The sequence below is a fragment of the Astyanax mexicanus genome, chromosome 16, assembly GCF_023375975.1.
Source record: "Astyanax mexicanus isolate ESR-SI-001 chromosome 16, AstMex3_surface, whole genome shotgun sequence".
NCBI classification, from domain to species: Eukaryota; Metazoa; Chordata; class Actinopteri; order Characiformes; family Acestrorhamphidae; genus Astyanax; species Astyanax mexicanus.
Genome location: NC_064423.1, coordinates 30868037 through 30890202, shown reverse-complemented (window position 1 = coordinate 30890202; position 22166 = coordinate 30868037). Strand labels below are relative to the sequence as shown.

Genomic DNA, 22166 nt, shown 5'->3' with positions numbered 1-22166 from the left:
TTTATTTTATACTCATCTTAATACTTAATAGTGCAAGTTTGACAAGATAGTACAAAAAATATTTTTAGTATTTTAGTTAGTACTAATAAATGAAGTGTTCAAGCATTGCTATGCAACATTTTGCTATTTATAGGTATATGTTTGAGTAAAATGAACATTGTTGTTTTATTCTATAAACTACAAAATTTCTTTTAAATTCCAAATAAAAATATTGTCATTTAGAGCATTTATTTGCAGAAAATGAGAAATGGCTAAAATAACAAAAAAGATGCAGAGCTTTCAGACCTCAAATAATGCAAAGAAAACAAGTTCACTTACTTTCTGGCAACAGATCTTGCTTCCGAGTCTGCATCATGAACTCCTTTCTTAATGGTCTCCATCAGGACGGCTACATGCCTGAACATCAGAAAAGAAACCAAATGATCAACGTACAGATGTACCAATGTAGTGTCCTTTAATCAAATATGTGTTTATTTTGAGCTCTGCCACATTAAAAGCATGTAAACTAGGGCCAATATTTGCTGAATTTCCTTATTTTACAACTAATCATCATTACAACTGAATTTTAGCCAATATGCTCCAATATACAGGTAGTGCAGCAGCTGATAGTCTTACCTCTCCAGAGAATGAGTCTGCCATTCCTGTAGTAAAAGATCTAAAAACTCGTAACAGCGCCTAGACGTAGAAAAAATGAGCTCTGTTAAAAACAACGCTTTTAACCAATAAGAGATAATAATTAGGTCACTACTGTAGTCACCATAGCTCTTACCGTCGGACGGCCACAGATTTAGATGTGCAGTTGCTGGTCATGATGGGGATGAGCCGAGGGTAGTGTGTGTGCTGGAGAAAAAACACAAACATGCACTTTAGTTCTGGACATAATGTATATGAGACATTATTAATATTAATATACAGCTCTAGAAAAAATTAAGAGACCACTTCAGTTACTGAATCAGTTTCTCTGATTTAGCTATTTATAGGTATATGTTTGAGTAAAACAAACATTGTAGTTTTATTCTATAAACTAGAGACAACATTTCTCCCAAATTCATATTCATAAAGTTTTAAGAGTTCAGAAATCAGTATTTGGTGGAATAACCCTGGTTTTTATTCACAATTTTCATGCATCTTGGCATGTTCTCCTCCACCAGTCTTACACACTGCTTTTGGATCATTTTATGCCACTCCTGGTACAAAAATCCAAGCAGTTCAGCTTGGTTTGGAGGCTTGTGATCATCCATCTTCCTCTTGATTATATTTCAGAGGTTTTAAGTAGGTAAAATCAAGGAAAAACGTTGTCATTTAGTGGTCTCTTATTTTTTCCCGAGCTGTATATAAAACTTATGCAAAGCCAAGGCATAAAGCACCCAAAAGCAGGATAAACTTTGATTAGATTTCAAAAGAAACAATGAATGAGTATGTGTTCAAATATGTTTTAAAACCATTAAACTCTGCTTACACTGTGTGATGTGACTACAGATCAACAGGGTTAAACTGAATGTGACAAAACGAGAAAAGTACAGGTTTGTTTAGATCTTTAGGCTGTGACACCACAGCCATCACTGTCTATTAAAGCTCCCATCACTGATGATCTCAGCACGTGCTCAGCGTACTGCCACAGAAGCACATAATGTTCTGATCAATGGCATTGATCTGACCTGTTGTTTCCTCAGATTTAATGACCTGCTGTGCAGGAAACTGTAAAACTGGCATTTAATGGTATGGGATTGGACAGCTTGTGTGTTGGTGTGTTTTTGTGTATGTGTGTGTGTACTCACTCGTATAATGAGGCGGATGGCTGCAATGCCCGATGTGGCCATGATTTTGGCACTGTTAGGAACGAGGTTAAGCAGCGTGGGCATGATGGACTCGGCTCCATGGTCAAACTTGTTGCCCAGAACAGAAGATAAATGCCTGAAATAAGAAAAATACATTACTTTAGATAGCAGTCTTTAAGATTCTTTACTTTTAAATTGAAAGCAGTAGTATTGCTGAGTTGGGACCGGACAAAATATTAGAATAAATGCCATTGTTATGCGTCCATTGCTGCAAAGCCAAGCCTGGCCCCAAAAGCTTGTGTTGTCAACTGAGCAACTGTGGCACTGCTAATGGCACTGATAGAAGAGCTACTGTGAATGTGGTGTCATTAGAAAAAGAAACTCCATCTTCATCTGCCACAATTACACACTGTTAAACCATTACTACTCAAAAAAGCTGGAAATGAAATCTAAGAGAGAGCACAACAGAGTACTTGCTATTATCTGAAGATCCATGCTCTGAAAGGGACTGCACCACAATTCACGTTTTAAAAGTACTCTAACACATGCTCTGCACAATTACACTTTCCCACCAGAGACATCTGTAAATCCCCAAACTTATGGGTCACATTTTAACACTTTAAAACTGTAATGTACAGTATATTTTTAGGGCTTTTTCACAATACAGGGGTTAGGATTAAATATATATATAGCAGAATATTACAACACTGTAAGCAAATGTAAGAAAAACACAATTCTCATAAAATCTGAGTAAAAGAAAAGTTTACTTTTTATGCAGAACAGTGGGATCTAATGACAGGGAAACTAATAATCCAAAAAAATATGCAGTGTTCCTAAAAATCATTACAGTATTGCAACAAAATACTGTGATACTTCAATGTGTGTCAATGCACTCTAACTGCTTTCCTCATCGTCATTACCACTGAATGCAACGGAATGAGTTACAAGAGGCTTAAAAGCCATTTTGGAATCTGTTCAACTCAGTGAATAACATCGCTTAAATAAATTGATCTTGTCCATTACGGCCCTTTAGAAGCTCTTGGTGGTCCACCAATTCATTCTCGCTCTCTTTTTAAACATAGTCCACTGAAAGGATGTTTCAGAATGCTGAACGTACCCCAGCGTGATGCAGGCCTCGCGGACCACCTGCGAGCGCAGGTCTTTAGCGGACAGTTTGAAGGCGCTCTCCAGCTGACGCAGTTGTTGAAGAAATCCCTCGTGGTCTGTGGCTCCCGCAAGCAGCAGCGAGCGCACCTTCTTCAGCTGCATGAGTAAGCAGAGGAGAGAGAATGACTGATAGATTCCAATAAATTACTGGTACATCTGATGATCTCAGATGACTCTCAAGAGAACGGTAGAGAGAAAGTACAGAACATGAGCTCACCGCTGCAACTCTGTGCTCCCAGTCATGCTTGTCGTCTGAGAGGACTTCTCGGATTTTATTCATGGAGTCCTCCAGCTCTCTGCTGGAGTAAATCTGAAAAAAAGGCACAGGGTACAACCATTAGCTTGATCTACCGGACCTGGCAGCTCTCCAAACTGCACCCAACGAAAGAGCAATGGCCTCAGTGGCCTTTCGATGGCTGTTACAGCGAAAGACTGGCACAGCAAAACAATGGTCATAGCAATGCATCATATTACAGACGGCAACGGAGACAAGCTGAGGCCTTCAATGTTTCAGCCAACAACTTCTCTCTGTTTACAGCATTAAGAAAGAGAGCTCAGCCAGGACTGGGAGATGCTGAAAGCGATTAAACCACATTCTAGCCAATTAAAAAAAAAATTCAATACCTACTTTTTTGTCATAAAGTGAATTTGTATGTCATTATCTTGAGATATTATCACATTACTGTAAAATACATAGTACTTAATTTTGAGATACTATAAAAAAAATGCACTCGTTTACTTTACCAGCCTTAGACTATTATACCATTAATTTGCACTAATGTATATACGGGTTTTCAATGGTACTGATATTCCCTCAGTAAATCACTATTGCACTATTGTATCTTGTTACACGTATGTCTATATCTGTGACCTTGTTGTATCGTACAATTATTGTCTTTCATTCTTTTATATTTATATTTTTATTTAACTGTAACTTTGGGAATAAGAGTAACATAATTTCAATCCTCTGTATGTCCAATACATATGTAGTATTGACAATAGAACTTGAATCTTTTTTAGATACTTTCTCATTACTTGCACATACTAAGTCATTATTTTAAGCTAAAATTCATTATTTTGAGATATCAGGGCCTTTACTTTCTCCTTGTACATTTTTTATTTCTAAATATTTATCTCAATATTTTAAGTCAGTCATTTGATATATAAGTTGTCATTAGTATTATTTCTTAATATTCTAAAATGATTTCTCGATATTCAGTTATTTTGAGATATTTTCACTATTTTGAGACTTCTTTTCATGCTGAAACTTTCTCCCTACTTTCATATTCTTTATGTATTTAGAATAAAAAAATAGATTTTTTTGAAGAGATAAAAACAGGCATCCAAACACAGCATATTTAATCTGACCAAGTAGTAGTTGAACGTTTTTAATGGTTCAATGCTGAACATTAAAGTCATACATGTGAAAAATATAAAGAGATGCAGAGAACTGAGCATCATCTAAATGGTAAACATACAGCTGAACTTGCAGGATCCTTTCGTCTCATCAATAAAACAACAGCAGCAGCTCCTATAAAAACTACAGCAGGGTAAAGTGTGTTTCACCTGTATGGTGGGCACATCCTCAAAGGCACGGATGAAGTCTTCCTCATCCACTGCACCAGCACCTGAGCCCTCTTTACCTGCAGACAGAAGACACACCACACACACACACAACTGAGTCAGATCATTCCGCAATTAAGTGAAAAGGCCAATATTTCAGTGATAGTTCTATAATAAAATCCAACCGGGTCCAACCTGTGCTCTTGGTGCTGGAGGCGGAGCTTGGCCTGCGCATGGATCCTGTCCGCCGCGCTGATGCTGCTCCCTTAGAGGAGGCAGAGGATCGGCCCCCATCCACAGAGTCATCATCGTCAATGTTCTTATCTGGAGAGAAAGCAGAGCCTTTGTATCAAACATGTGTCTAATTATTTAGTATGTAGTTTTAAAGGTTATACTTTATGCTTCCCAAAAATATAGGCCACAATATGGAGATCAACATGAATTGACAGTCTCTCTTAAAACATTTAAAACACTTAAAAAACATTTTGGTAAAAACACATCTTAAAGTTTGCAACATTGCAGGGTCTTCATTTTTGCATTTTTTAATTTCAAAACTTTCCACAAATTTTTCTTTGTCTTTTTCTGGTATCAAGCACATAGCATAAATTTCTCCTAAAAGTCCTGGTATACTGATTTATCTGACCACAATACATATTTAACCTGTGTAACTGTCTATCCCAAAGACTTTAGAGAATACTGCTTTGTATCAACCCTTGTGAAAAGAAAGTATACTTAAGAGCATTAAAAGTATGTAAAATTAGGTAAACTATACTAAAAAGTACATTTTCTATTTAATATACTCAGCGCAAATACACATTAAATGCTGCTTAAAGTGCACAATATGTAAAGTAGTACATTTACAATATACTTTTAGTGAAATTAAAAACATGATCTTTAGAAAAAACACATACTTAAATTTACCTAAATTCGAAAAAAATATATACGCACAACCGAATGCTTTCATGTTGTATTTAAATACAGCTTAATTACAATTGAAATATACTTTTAAGTTGCCATGAGTGGTTCCAAAATGGTACATTTAGTATGGATTTAAGCACATATTAATTTTAATGTTAAAAGTATGTACTTCTCCATGTTAAGTATACTTAAATAAAATATACTTAAATGCCAATTTCTTTTACAAGGAAATTCATGATAACAATCAACTGTTCAAATCACCTGTATAAAATTATATCACTTTTTTTTTTACCTCATTACAAACCCTAATTTTCCCCAAGCCATTTTTTGTAAAGTTTTGTAGGCCTGCAGGAATGGATGTATATCAACAAATTAAATTAAGTTGATCAGACAAAAAATTAAAATAAATGTTTTTATTTACTTTTTCCAAACTTTTTCTCAGTGTGAATGTGAATTCTTGTTACACCATAATATTAATAGGCTAGCTTCAAGGAAATAGGTACATTTTTATTGTGATTTGAGTGAAAAGTTCATTGTGATGTCCTTGCTAGATTCATAATTATGTCACTGCTTGATTTATTGCAATGTTTTTATTAGATTTTATTAGCACATGCCCAGAGCATTAAGGTTAAGTGCCCACATGTGGCATATTGCGGATCCCAGGAATCAAACCCACAACCCTGTCATCAGTAAAACAGTACTCTGAGCTCATCACCATCCAAATACTAAGTTCACTATGATAAGAATGTTATTTTTACTGTGCTTTATTGCTATGCTAATGCCATATTCCCTATGATGTTAATGCTAGTTATACTATTATGCTAATGCCAGTACTATAATGACACTAACACTAGTTCCACTATGGTAGGGATGCTAGTTCCACTTTGAAACTAATTCTGGTTCCACTATAATGATAATATTAGTTCCACTATGATGCTAATACTAGCTCCACTGAGACAAGGATGCAATTCCACTATGATGATACTTCTAGTTCAACTGTGATGAGGATGCTAATTCTACTGTGATTAGGACATTAGTTCCACTGTGATGAGGATGCTAATTCCATTATGCTGCTGCTTCTAGTTCCACTATAAAACTAATTATAGTTCCACTGTGATCAGGATGCTAGCTTCACTGTGATAAAGATGCTAATTCCACCGTTAAGTGGATGCTGATTCCACTGTGATGAGGATGCTTGCTCCACTGTGATGAAGATGCTGATTCCACTGTGATGAGGATGCTAGCTTCACTGTGATAAAGATGCTAATTCCACCGTTAAGTGGATGCTGATTCCACTGTGATGACGATGCTTGCTCCACTGTAATGAGGATGCTAGTTTTACTGTGATGAGGACATTAATTCCACTATAATGCTACTTCTAGTTCCACTATAAGATTGATTCTAGTTTCACTGTGATAAGGATGCTAATTCAATTATGTTGCTGCTTATATTTCCACTATAAGACTTATAGTTCCACTGTGATGAGGATGCTAGCTTCACTGGGATGCCAATTCTAATTCCACTGTGATGGAGATGTTAGTTCCATTATGTTGCTGCATCCAGTTCCACTGTGATTCTGTTTCTAGTTCCACAGTGATGAGGATACTTGTTCTGCTGTGATGCCACTAATTCCACTATGATGCTATTCCTAATTCCATAATGATGGCAATTCTAGCTTTACTGAGATTATGATGCTAATTCTACTGTGCTGCTAATTCTACTTCCACTGTGATGAGGATGCTACTTCCACTATCATGCTAATGCTAGTACCACTATGATGAGGATGCTACTTCCACTATCGTGCTAATGCTAGTACCACTATGATGGGGATGCTACTTCCACTATCGTGCTAATGCTAGTACCACTATGATGGGGATGCTAGTTCCACTAGGATGCTAATGCTAGTACCACTATGATGAGGATGCTAGTTCCACTGTAATGCTATTTTTTTGGTCCACTCTGACACGAATGCCAGTTCTGCTATGATAATGAAGCTAGTCCTACTGTGATGCTAATTCTAGTTTCCCTGTGATGTAAACATTAGCTTCTCTGAATGCTTCGTGTTGTGATGAGAGATGGGCTAGCAGTGAGAGGAGGTAAGAGCTAGGCTAGGCATGGTTGAGGGTTTCCTCTCTGAATGACATTGTCTTGTTCAGCATGACCTTATGGTGGAAGTGCTGGGGAGGCATCGGCTGGCTATATAATTCCCCTAGAGCCACACACGTGAGCACTACAGCAGTGAAATATAACAGACCAGCAATCAATGGCAATGAATTATTCACTCACACACACACACACCACACACATTCACAGCAGCCTGCTGAAGACATCATTCATCATTCATTGTTAACAACACCTATTTCTCACTCTCAATCCCTGCGATACTAACAGTTACTGTAGGTTGCCACTGCATGATTAATACCGGAAGGGCTTATACACACATCCATAGTAGGCCTAGACTCAGCTCCACGCCTGTGTAGCAACACAGGGATCTTGCTATATCAGACAAGACAGTGGTCTAAATTAATAACAGACAAGAGCCTAAAAAAAAAAGATTCTTACTTCCTCATTAATGTCAATTACCTTTAAACACAACATCAAAGCCCAACCCAATACAGTACACATGCTACGCTAAGTTAAGCTATGCTATAGTTTGTATTAAAGGATAGAAAAATACACAACACAGTCAACCCTGTTGCTTATTCCAACTGTCACTATGCAAGACATCCCTTGAATGAAGATACAGTTACTACAGGCTTTCATCTCCTGCAAGCTACAGCCTTTCATCCTTCAAACCCCAAGGTCCAATCTGCCATTCTCTCTCTATCTTTCTCTCTCTCAAGTCTCAATCTCTGTCTCTCTTTCCCTCACACCCTCCCTCTCTCTCTCTCTCTACCTCCATCCCTCCCTCCTGCCACGCAAAGAAACAGAGAGAGATGCTTACAGGCGCAGATCCTCCGGCATACCAGCTTCCTCAACATGCCGTCACACTCTCACGCTCAGCCTCATGCTGCCCCAGTCTCCACAGCCTGCCCCTCCCTTCGTCCCCTGCCTGCCTGTGTGTATGTGGAGACACCACTGTGCATGTGTGTGTGTGTGTGTGTGTGTGTGTGTGTGTGTGTGTGTGTGTGTGTGCGATGCAGAGATGCTGGTGTGTCCGTGTGAGTGCGTGTCTCCCTGCTCCCTCCTCTAGGAATGAGATGTGATTCAGGCAGAGGCAAGCACTGAAGGCTGGCTCCCTCCCCTTTTTTGTGTGTGTGTCTATGTGTGTGTGTGTGTGTGTGTGTGTGTGTGTATTGGAAAACACCGTTTGGGAGAGCTGTCACTTGCTAACACCCCCACCCCTTATTTTTACTATGTGGGGGGAGGGGTGACATAGCAGGGAAGAGGGTCGAAACACACATACACACATACACCCCCCCCCATACACACACACACACACATTCACACATATACAACATCATCTCTCCATCCTAAAGACCACCATTCAGTCTGACCTGAAACATTTAATTACAGCTAAATATACACCTCCATTTAAGCAGGGTGATTCTAGAATGAGTAGTTTAGGGGCGCATCCAACAAACCCAGCCACACTGTTCTCCTTTAAAAAAAAAAAAAAAAAACATTAAATTAAATTGAGGAGAGTTCCAGGAGGGGTGAGTGTCTGATATCAGAGGAAATAGAATAATTTAGATTTAAAGCAAACACAGCAGACACAACTATTATGCACAGGAAAAGCTGTGTTGCCTTTTAATTTTTAAATCCTTTTCAGCAGATAAGAATATCAAACTATTGGGCATATTTTTACATATTTTTATCACCCTACTGTTATTTATTTCACCCTAACATTTATCACCTATTATTTACTTTTTTACTTATTTTTGATTGACTATCTGGCTGACCACACACACACAGGATAAGTCAGGAGTGAGAACATCACCTGTCTCATTATATCTTCTATTATTCTGTAACATTAATTAGTTGATACGCATACAGACAGTACTAGTCTAGCACACTGGCTTTTAATGTCAACACACAGACTGAACAACAGCACCAGCAACAGTAACAGCTAGCATCTTTAATGTCAGTAGTGATGCTATGACTTGTTTTAAGGGTGCTTGAGCCCCCCCTAAAAATGGCTAGCGACGCCCCTGCATTTAACCCTTTGGGACTGTCCTTAAGAAAGGATAGAGGCAATGTGGTTTAGTGCACACCCTCCTGAAAGAAAGCCCTTCCACATCTAAAGCTATGACATGGAAAAATATGACACCGAGTTCAGGAGAATACGGTGTTGCTGATACTGGAGAGCAGCTTATCCCCTACAAACTCTGTAAGTTATGGGAAAGCAGGTTGCTTTAGGAGCTACTCCTTGCAATTGCAGTTTTCCCTTGGCTAGCATATGCAGAAGGAAAGCATCAAATAAGCAGACAGTAAAGTAAAAAACCTGGGGGAGCTGTCAAGCATTACTGCTAGGCTAAAGGCTAAAGCTAGCCATCTATTTTTTACTATATTTTCTATCCAACCTCTGCTTCACTGAAAACAAACTGGACAATCTATGTGTGTACCAAAGTGAGGGACTAGCTGAAACAGTCATTTAAGTCTGTCAAATACAAGCACAATTAATACAATGAATACACTATACTAAATGGTTTACACCATAGTAACAGTTGGTAAACACCTTGTTAGCCAATCACACATTTAGCCAGGGATTATGACCCTCGTTCAGACCCGTGCATCGTCCACTCCCCAGAATGGCAACTGGCTGAGTGGAGGTGTGTAACCCAAACCATCTGCCCCTTCCCAGTGGCCATCCGGCTTCCTCTCTGAAATAACACACTGCTGATGAATCTGCAAGCTGCCTGACGCTGACAGGACACACACTCTGATGGGACGCCAGTGAAAGCCAATCAGTGAAAGAGCAGCCGTACTGGAACACAGAGTGCTGCCTGAAAAACTGGGTTAACAGACAGACTGTTAATGGAGCAGAAAGGGTAACTGGGTATTTTTTATGCATACCAGACTAGAAACAAGTCTAGGAATCAAGAGAGAGGATTCACAGAAAACACAGTATATATCATTATTACATGAATTAGATGCAGGAACTTTAGAAGAAACCTATACAACAGTCTTAGTATTGGATGTACTGTAGACATTAGGACTCCTGACTATCACCATTATTAAAAACAAATCCAAAGTTTTAATAGAGTGATGATTAAAAGCCAGTGATTTTACATCAAACAAATACATTAGGGTAAAATTGTGAAAAATGTATCCCCAAAAAAACTGAAGCATCACTATGTCATACTAGAATTTAGGGGTGTGCCACATTGTATCGTACCCAATAATATCACCAACATTTTCGAATATCGTGAACGATATTATACCCTGAAATACTGTGCCATATATCCCACCCCTTATTATCACATCAGGCTACTCTATTTTTGCTGTTTTTAGCAACAACAAAAAATTCACACTGTTCTCATTTTCCATTATATACTGTATCTACTACAGATATATTATATCTGTCCAGTATTATCTACTTTATTTCAGTCTTGGATATATGGAGATATTTGGAGTGCATTATTAGTATCATGACATTCTGAATCATTCATTTCTTTTAAAAATCTGATAAAATTCTTGTATTTTTTATATTAGTTAGGGGTGTGCCATATCATACCGTATGCAATAATAAAATTTAGTTCAGTGTTTTGTATAATTCAGTGTTTTGTCATATTGCCAAGAGTATCATTATCGCAAAAATACCATGAAATATCGTGTTTTTTTTTAGGGCCACATCGCCCATTTTTATTAAAATGTAATGAATTTTGTAAATAGTTTAACTACTAGTAAATGTATACATTATTGCTAATTGTATGGATTTGTACAAAAATATTAATTTAGGAATACTTAATGTAATAAATTGTACAATGATAAATAAAAACAAATTAGTGAATATTTTTTTATGAAATTTGATTTGTGGTCGGCAGTGCCTTATTTTGCCCACATGATGGCAGCCTTCACTAACTCTAAGAGTCCCAGTGTAATGAGTGGGTGCATGTTCTAGCCCCAGGTAAATATTAAATAGATGTATCCATAATCCCGGGCCATTGCACTCTGCTGGAAAACAGCTATGTGTAAAATGTATGTTTAAGCCTTTAAACTATCTAGCTTGATTCCACTAACCAGCAGATTCCATAACTAACTTTTCATCAGATAAAACTTGCATAACAAAATGCGTTCACATACATTACAATTTTTATGCATCTGAAACATAAAAATCAGGATGCTACCAATTTGTAAAATATGAGGAGGACTGTATGCAGTAATCCTTTTACATAAAGAAACTTTTCTCAGGCCAATCCAAGGACCTCTTGTCCCCACCTGGCCAAAGCACACACACAAGCTCACTTTGAGCCACTCCACACACTAACTCTCCCTGACAGCTGATTGCCCACTCCATAATTTAGAAAATGAGTCAAAACCAGTCAGGACAGATTCCTTTCCACATGAAGAAAACTCTACAGTACCCTGTAATCAACATATTCAACACAGAAATCTGAATGGATACTCTGGCAAAAAAAAAAAATCTCATCAAACAGTTACCTTAGTTCTCTTAATGTAGACGTATGTTCAGAGGTTTTAAGTAATGAAGTACAAATACTTCATAACCTTACTTAAGTAGAAATGTTGGTTATCTATACTTTACTGAAGTAATTCTTTTTCAGCCAATTTTTAACTTCTACTTCTTACATTTTCACACAATTATCTGCATTAATTTCAGCTTGTTTTCATTCCGGCTTCTATCCAGATAAATCTCGACATCCAAAAAGTGTAAATCTGATTGTGGTTGGATGAGAAGTATAAACATGTACCATTCCATCACGCTATTGGTTTATACATGGATCCATCACACCTGCACGTGTCACGCCCCCTAAACTCCAGCAAGATCATATGTAGAACAGATGTATGTAGCCTAGTATGAAGATGATCCGTGGTTCAAGAGACTTAACACAACTCAAGTGAAATGCCCCAACTAAGCTTCTTTAATATATTTACACTGTACTAAAATACATTCATTTTCAATGAGCACACATATATGCAATAATATATGCAATAATAAAATGTAATTTTCATTTTGTTGCAGTAGTGTAAAAATATCATGAAATATTGTGATATTTTTCAGGGCCTATTGCCCACTTCTATTCAAATGTAATGAATTTTGTAAATAGTTTCACTTCTAGTAAATTTATACCTTATTGCTAATTGTATGAATTTGTACTAAAAATATAAAATTATCCAAAGGTAATGTAATATATTGTATAATGAGAAATAAAAACAAAATAGTGAACATTTTTATTGAATATTGCAACTGAAATAGGGAGCCTAGTGCACTATAGGCTCCTGTGGCACGGCCTAAGCTTTTATCCTTAATTTCCCCTTACATTACTTATACCTTTATAATTTAAGTAGTTTTGAAACCAGTACTTTAACACTTTCACTGGAGTAAAAAGCTTGAGTTGATACTTTAACGTCTACACACATATTTTAAATGCTAGTACATATATACCTGAGCAATTAATGTAAATACTTTACATTCTTTAGCTTTGTAGCTAGCTACATAACTACTAAATGCATGTCTTAACCATTCTGCACTTATCCCAAACCAACTCAAGCTGTTAATTAGTTAGTTAAGTATTTTTTTCCAGACTTGCTTATATGATTTCTGAGATGTAATAAAATAATATACACATATAAATCTATATAATAACTATAAAAAGAAACAAAATCCAGACACAAGTATAGTTAGCTAAACTCTAGCTAGCTATCAAGTAAAGGATAACAATATCTCAACAACTAACTGCTGACAACATATAATGATTAAGTCTGTTCTCAGACCTGTACAGCATGTAAGCAGTGATCAGCAAATCTTATTCCCTACTGTATATATTTTTTCTTTCATTTAAAGGTAGATGTAAGCTTGCAGTGACTAGTAGTAATCTCTGGCTTATTTGCATTGTTTTATTTGTGTTACTGAGGAGATCTGAGCTACAGTTTTGACTGACAGAACACCAGAAGTTAGGGAAGTGGGGTTTATCAGAATTTTGCAGAAGGTCAGTTTGCATTGTGCTAAATCATCACTCACTCAGCTTGATCTGTTTCTGTAATCTCAAACAGACACGCAACATGCAAATTAAGTCCAACATTTGTAGAGCAATAATCACTGGTATAAGATATATACTTCTGTCCAGGATACATTTTCAAAAAAGCAGATGTCTATGTCAAAATGTCACAATAATTGATAGATAAGGGCAGTTTACAGTTTCTATGATGCTAATTGTTTTGCCATGTTTATCACTTTTTTTATTGAACCCATCATTGTCTAAACCTGTAATTGCCATGTCAGTAGTGAATCACCACAGATTAATCTTGCCTTTTTTCTTGGAGGTTTCTGTAAAGTTAAATACAAATGATTGTAGTGTTATATATGCAGATGTAATCAAACCACTGCTCCAAATCCTCCAAGAGGCCGTGAATGCAGAGATGCAGAGTAAAACTCTACCTCCTGTAACTGAGCTGTGTGATACATCAACTCACGTTTCATCTCAATTAAATCCACTAATCCTTGTTAAGAGAGGAACTAAGAAAAAAGGGCTGGAATGCAGTAGGAGGTTTAAGTCTCGGATCGTTTCTGCAGATCAGCTTAGCTTCAATCAGAGCAACAAAAGCTCAAAGCTGCAAGACGCTGATGTGCAGCTCCTGTTTCTCAGAATTGTTTTCTGAATCACTCTAAACTGCACAGGCTGAACATTCCCAGGTTCCCAGCCTTCTCAATCCGAAACTTACAAATCTTCATTTGTGCTGGAGCTACGAGGCTAATGTTGCTAACATGTCATATCCAATGGAACCCAAAGAACACTTTGACCTGCAAATATGCTTGAGGAGAAACCTGCATTTAATATGGATTACTTGTCTGTGTGCTTGAACAATTCTAGCCAGATGCCACTGGTCCCAATCATTAAGACCCACTGCACTGTTCACTGTGGGGGGTAATTCCTACTGTGACATTTTCCCAGTATGCACGTGACACTGTTGATTGAGAAACATTAAATCTTGCAACCACTATCTGGCGTCCATTACAGTGGACGTTTTTTTTTCTTTTTTTATGTTTTGTTGCGCATAACACTGATTAAAGCCTATTGTCCATCAGAATAGAAAACGAAAAATGTACTATTATTTACTTGTTGGCTCTAGTGCTGCCATGCCTTAATGTCTGAGTTGCTGGGGTTTTTTATGCAGTGGGCGGGGCTAAGCTACTAGATAACTATGTAAATTAGTAAGATACTAGCTAGTAGCTTAGCCCTGCCCACTCAGACATAAGGGCATGGCAGCACTAGAGCAAAATAATTTTTTTTTTACTAATTTATGTGATTTAGACCACTTTTATCATGTTAACGGTAACTGTTTATGAACGATTTGTGAAGTAAAAAGGTCAATATCAAATAAAAAAAAATGTTAAACAGGCATCCAATGCAATGGACATTAAAAAAAGCAATTAAATATTTTAGTTAAATTGATTTAATTTTATACAGATTTCTGCTGCTAACAGAGAGCTCTATTAGCAGCAAATCAAGGCAGTTTACGAAAGTCTGAGGCCTATCCTATAATTAAACTCTTATATTGAAAAATAAATAATAAAGAACAAAATGATAACAAAATAAATGTCCTACTTAACTTTCTGCTTCTCGCAGCTTAACATGAAGGTCAGTCCTCATAAAAGCAGGTTCTATCTAGGCCGGGACACGTCCCCTACCTATAATCGTTAAAAATGTGGCCTGATTTCTCGGCTCCCCTCCAACTCTCCCCCCTCTAATCGTCTCTGTTTCAGGTACCGAGTCTCTGCTGGCTGCCTTGGCTCTGCTGCGTTTGAAAGATGCTCCATCCACCTCCATATTAGGCTTCTCAGGTCAGCTCCGTAACGGCTGAATGCTCAAACACCATGGACGCTTCCCTACTGTAAATAACATTCCTCGCCCTGCTCTTGGAGTCATTCATAAAGCTCCCAGCACAGCACCAGTGAACATGCAGAAATGCTCAGCTACATAAGGAAAGCAGAATTTTTGAATTTTTTGCACTTAAAATCCTTTAATTTTCCCAAATCCGGTGTGCTTTATGTATGAATTTTACCAGTCAGGTTGTAAGAAGCAGTAATTATACAGCGAAATACAGGAGTTTCAGTTTAGTTCTCCAGCAGTATTAGCATTAGCTGCTAACCACTTAAAGGGCGTTCAGAGGTAAGTATAATCGGCCTGTAGCTTGCTGCTAACCCTGGCTAGTACTGCTGGAGCAGCATTAGCATTAGTCCCTAGCCACAGCACTAGCTTGTTTGCTTTTCAGAGGCGAGTATATCGCACTGTAGCCTGCGTGTTTACATGGGACAAACCACTAGCTAATATCACCCTGGGTTCCTCAGTGTAGCACTGTCAGGTGGCATTAGCCGCTAGCAGTTAGCCGCTAATACTCTTTAGTGGAAATCTGGAAATCTAAGCTTACTGTAAATAAACGGAAGTGCTTTACTCACCCAAATAAAGTTTTCAGAAGAGAAATCTGTGTAGATTAACACCCAGCGCTCGTTTTACTTGTCTGACTCGTCTAAAATGTTTTTGTTAAAGAATTACAGTTTTGTTTACTTAAACTAGCTAAGCTTAACAGATCTCGAGAATAAAAACACGGGGGAAACCCCTGTTCCTACTACTAGTTACTAGTTACTAGTGTCACATAAATGCACCTTTTAATCCAATTAGCCTTTTTTTTAGGAAAAAGATCAGAAAATAATACATTTTTTGATAGTTTACCTTATAATCCGGTGCACCTTATAGTACAAAAAATATGGTAGTCACTATTTTCAATAACACTGAAATCTATGTTTAAATACTTTGTATCTAAACCTTCAGCACACTCTGTCACCAACTGTTGTAGCCAGTTTGTGACAGCCTGGAGGAAAGACCCAAACCATCCTAAAGCTTAGAGGAAACTGGTTTGGATGGTCAGGAACAATCCAAGAAGCACCATGACGAGGTCTGCTAAGAACTGGAAGCTGTTGGAATGCCTGCGGCACAGTTTACATTTAAGATAGATTTACATCTCTGCTATTGACTAAGTGACCATTATCCAAGAAATAAGCCCATGTTTTAAAACTAATTTTACAATTTACAAGTGGTGAAGTGTTGCTAAACCTCAGCATCCTGAATCATTACTACACCTGTGCTGTTTGTAACAAACCAAACCGTGTGAAAATCGGGTTATGATTATTATAGGTGTATTAAACACCTTTCTCAGTGTAAATAGGTGCACTGGGCTCCGGGAGGCAGGCTATGCGGAGTCTAATTATATATGTCTGTCATTATCAGTATAGTGATGGCGGCACCCGGAGCTATGAGATGTAAACAGTGTCTTTTAATCAACTTTTTGTGCACTTTTAAAGTTGTTAATGCCTCGATTTAAATGTCAGGGCTCTCTGGTTTATACCAAGTAGGTGTGGAGCTACTTTGTGCCTGGATAATGATGTAAAAAGCAATTTATCTGGGCAGAATATGCTCTTATACATACAGAGTGCTGGGCAAAAATGCTCTGATATGTACAGAGTGCTGGGCAAAAATCACAAAATTACTGTATCTCAGAAAGCTGTAGGAGAGTGAAGGTGGACTATTTAACAAAGTTAAGTACTTTTTATCAAGTTTTACTACACCCAAATGCAATTTTACACCGAAGTTCTCCTCTAAGCATGGTGGTGGCGGCATCATGCTCTAAGGATTTTATGCTGATAGTGGAACTCATAACTGGTAAGGAATGGTAAGGTCCCAATTGTATACTACATACTAATACTATAAAATAGGTTTGGCAGGTTAGTACACAAAATATTAATGTACTAAAACATTTTGTTCTAACAGGGAGTGATAAAGCATTGCTAACCCACAAGAATACTGTACCAACTGATACGCATGCTTGTGGAACTATCATGCTCTACGTTTTTTTGAATTGGAACTGTGAGCCTAATTCATAACTGGTAAGCAGGACCATCTTATAACCTTAACCCATCACACACATCATGTTGTTTTGCAAGTGGACACTGACCCCTAACACATATTAAAGGTAATTTGGGAATAGAGAACATTAAGCATTTGGAATGTTCTTTCCAAAGTCGTGACCTCAAATATGTGGTCTGTATTTAACAGCCGGGCCCATGCCAGGGATTTTATTGAACTCCTCCAGCTCTGCCAAGAAGAATGGTCAAATACCCAACCAGAATTCTGCCAGAAGCTTGTTTATGGCTAGCAACAGCATCTCTGTTAGAGTTAATATGAATTGCTTCCTACCTGACCTTAATGAAAGTGTGTTTTTATATGTGATCAGTGTAACTCTTCCCTGTTTGCTCTGTGTATCTACTGAGCTTGAATTTTGGTAACATTTTGTTGCTCTATTTTTGTTGCGTTTCGGATGCCAAAGCTGCCCAACATCCCACAGAGCGTGTCACATGATACATGCAGTGACGCCAAACCTCTCTCACGATGTCCAGCTCAGCTCACAGTGTGGGACACCTCACAGGCCGTGTAATAACATAGCTCAGTGTCCACCCAGAACTGTGCTTTCAAAACAAGAATCCAGCAGTTAAAGAAACATGTTGATTTATTTCATGCAAACTATAAAAAGACACTGAACTTAATATTTAGGCACATCAACATCACTGAACTTAAACTATATTCCCAAAAATATATCCGCTCGCCTGCATTGTGTTTAGGGATGTTAGGCTTGGATGGAGCTTCTCAGCCATGGGAATTCATTCCATCTCTCTATGCTCTACTGTTCTTGAGCTGATCTGAAGGCCACATGAAGTTTTTAGGTCTGTAGTGACTGACTGCTTTCTTTCCCAGTTGCTTCCACTTTCTTATAATATCACTATCTTCACTGGACTTGTTGCACAGGTGCAGCATCCTATCACGGTACCACACTGGAGCTCCTGAGAGCGACCCATTCTTTCACTAATGTTCGTAGAAGCAGTCTGCATGTCTATAGGTGCTTGGTTTTATACACATGTGGTCATGGAAGTGATTGTAACCTGACTTTAATTATTTGAATGGATGAGAAAATACTTGGCAATATAGTACATATTTAAAATGCTTGCAGCAGATGTCACACCAGTTCAAAAAGCAATCTATATAGGATATGATGTACATTTTGGAACATCCTCAAGGCCAATTTATGAACTTTTGCATCATACAGCAAGGCTGTTTTGACACAACTCAACTTGTAATGCACCAAGACATACGGTAGCTCTCTACACAGAAGTGAACAGGGTGGATTAAAGATAGAGTGCTAGTTGACATGTACCATAACTACAAATGGTGGCGATACAGAGGCAACAACTGTGATTGGTCTGCCGAGTCTTGTTTTCCCGCCATCACATTCCTTCTTCCACAGTTAAACTGCCAAGCGATATACAAGCATAAACAGTTCAGATATGACTGTTGTCACTATTTTTCTATTCCAGTAACACTTTATCCTGGGTCATAATTTGTAAGACTAAATGAATTGCATGACACCTACATTAGCATTTTATAACATTAACATTATTAAGGGTTAACTTCAACTAGCGTCAGTGGTGGAATGACACCATTATAGATGTTAGTGCAGCTTCATGCCAGTCCTTATGAATGGTTTGTGTACAAACGCTTATTAACAATGCCCTACAGTGAATCGCCACCCTCACTCCCCTATGATGTAACCGCTCTAATAAAGGCACACAAACATCACACTAAGCAGCACTACACAGGACAGCCACTGCGGTATTCCCCCCCACCCCGTCACCATGGCAACCCCCTGTGTGTGTGTGGGATGGGGGGGGACTCCAGCCTGCGCTCAAACAGAAAGTGAAATGGAAGCACAAAGCTCCTGTTCAGCTCACCACCGACCACAACCAATACACCATCCCGAACACAGGCAGACCACACAGGCCCATTAAACACAGCTGAAAAGTGACCAATACAAGAGAATTACAGCAGTGGAGCCTCTGATGAGACTGTAAACATTAGATTAGATTTACACGTCCCAGACGTTGAATTTCTGTTGAAAATCAAAACCCAATATTGACTTCACATCAACCTCTAACATTGTATAGACACTCCAAAAACAAATGGATTTAAGTATGTATACTGGATAAGTGTCCTCAGCTTTGATGTGTTTGTCCATACTACATACAACATACTATACTACAAACTACCTAGTATTACTAATTACTACACAATGTGCACACACCCATGGTCATGTACGACAAAGAAAATCATTCAACCCCAAGAAATCCGTACCAACTGTTAAGCATGGTGGTGGTAGCATCAAGCTCTGAGGCTGTTTTGCTGCCATTGGAACTGGTAGGCCTTCCTCATGACCTTAAATCATTACCTAAGTAGTTGAAACATGGACACAACTGGGTGTCCCAACTTAACAATGACCCCAAACACATATTAAAGGCAGCTGCAGAATGGATAACACCTCACTAAACTAAATGTTAGTATTTTATGTTCGTATGACATCAGCATGTGACATCTGGAAGAACTTGGATTTAGTTTCTCTGACACAACAACCTGAAAACCAAACAAATAACAGTGTAAACAGTGTAAATTAAAGCTATGAAATTTAGCAGGTGCCAGATTTTGGTCTTCATGTCACAATCATCAAAATTCTATGTCAAATTGGCGTTGGCTTTAGACATTATCCTGAAACTTTTGCATTTAATCAAATAAAAAAAACATTTATTGAAATTAATGGCCAGAGGGAATGACTCACAAACAGCTAAATTACATCATTATACCCTTCTATTCACTGGCAAAAGTGAAGAGAAAAATGTTTATTTATAACCTGCACAGTTAATTATAGTTAATAATAGTTAATTTAGTTAATTATAGCCTGCACAGTTATTAACAATGCACCTGTGAACATGAACACCATTTATATGATATCGGGTGACAGGCAATCACTGGGGAGAACATAAGAAAGCAGAGACAACACAAGGCCACTTTTTCTCTTACACTGAAACCATAAGTACCGTTTCACGTCATAAACTTATTAAGACAGTGTGGAGAAGACCCCAGACATCCTAAATGTAGAGAGCAAAGCGCCAAACAAGGTTTAATTTAGAGATGCAGAGCTGCTGAGTGTGGGCTCAGCACAATAACAGCTAGAGCAAGACACAGCCAGCAGGTCCCACACACATTCTACCACACTCTCCCCCTCACTAGCTCTGTGTCTCTCTCTCTCACACACACACACACAGTGGTAAACACACACAGGCATCCCAACACGCTGGAAACACAACAGTCAATACAGTAATCCCTTCAGCACTTCACTGCCAGGCTGCCAATCATACAGCTACCCACTGAAATACAGACACATAAATACACCCCCGACAGAGCAGAGCCCACCTACATCTACTGCTGCTGTGAGGAAAGAGAGACAGACAGACAGACAGACAAGACAGACAGAACAAAATATGAATAACAGAAGGATAGATAGACAGACAGATAGAAAGAAGAATTCATAGACAGACTCACAGACTGACAAAAGTATATACAGATGGAGGAACAGAGAGATAATTACAGAGGTAAATAGATAAATAGATGAATCCATAGACAAATATACAGACAGAATGACAGATAGATAAGATTGTTGTAAGGATGAAAAAAAGAATAGACAGACAGACAGAGGGAAAAATCCACAGACAGAAGAATATACAGTAGGATGAACAGAAGGAAAGAACAGATAAATAGATAAATAGATAGACAGAAGCATCCATAGACAGACTCATAGACAAATAGACAAATAGATAGATAGACAGATATATATATATACATGGGCGGACACATGGATAGACAGACAGGATAAATGTACAGAAGGATAGATAGACAGACAGATATATAGACAGGAGAATCCACAGACACACAGACAGACAGACAGATGGTGATGTAGTGCTGAATGCCCTTCCTCCCCCATCACACAGTTCTGGACCCTGGTTTGGTCACATGGGCAGTGCTCTATTCACCCAGTTCACAGGGCTGTTATTTGCCAGTCCGGAACAGAAAACAAAAGAAACATTCAGCTGATTCTCTGACCAACATTCTGACCTTATCTGAGAGGCTCTCGAGGGTAAACCTGTAGTTCAGCCTGGCACTCCCCCATTACTGCAGCTCCATTCAGACTTTCAGCACAAGCTCTTCCAGCAACCTGCAGCAGCCTGTTCTGGGATAATATGTACAGCAGTGCTAACCTATAGTAATATTCCCACATACAGAATACAGAGGTTCTTAACCTCTTAACCAGCTTCTCAAACTGGGAAATATTTTAAACCCTAATACAGGTCTGTATAGTAAAAAAAATAATACTGATGGCTGTATAAATCTATACAGGCAGAATGCATTTGTTTTGTTGCAATTTGTTGTTTTAATCTCATATATTTATGTTTATCCTACCTTTTCACACTCATTACATCCCAGCAACAACCTAATATTGTATGGTCCATGCAGCATTTATGGTAGGTACTTACCACCGCATAACCCGGAAACACCCTATAAGACCAGACCACACCACTTTGTCATACTTTCACTTTCTTAGCACTTCTTTTCTGTTGTTATGAACTTGTTTAACAGTCCAAAAGTAGAATAAGAACCCATCTTTAGCTTTATAAATATAAAT

General features: G+C 38.1%; 1 protein-coding gene across 31 annotated transcripts in view; it reads right to left on the bottom strand.

The window, feature by feature from the left end:
- LOC103025616 (CLIP-associating protein 1-B) overlaps nucleotides 1–22166 on the bottom strand; it is an 87215-nt gene that overhangs the window by 32134 nt on the left and 32915 nt on the right. For 28 of the 31 annotated variants that reach the window (XM_022669926.2, XM_049465541.1, XM_049465549.1 and 25 more), the window contains 8 exons: nucleotides 4704–4832; nucleotides 4512–4588; nucleotides 3163–3255; nucleotides 2896–3041; nucleotides 1779–1914; nucleotides 770–840; nucleotides 616–675; nucleotides 319–396 (listed from right to left, as the gene is read on the bottom strand). In XM_022669926.2, the coding sequence (XP_022525647.2) occupies nucleotides 319–396; nucleotides 616–675; nucleotides 770–840; nucleotides 1779–1914; nucleotides 2896–3041; nucleotides 3163–3255; nucleotides 4512–4588; nucleotides 4704–4832 (790 nt within the window). Of the gene's footprint in view, nucleotides 1–318; nucleotides 397–615; nucleotides 676–769; nucleotides 841–1778; nucleotides 1915–2895; nucleotides 3042–3162; nucleotides 3256–4511; nucleotides 4589–4703; nucleotides 4833–8370; nucleotides 8609–22166 lie in introns of those variants that run through there. The other 3 variants (XM_049465570.1, XM_049465571.1, XM_049465560.1) reach the window with 2 other exon arrangements.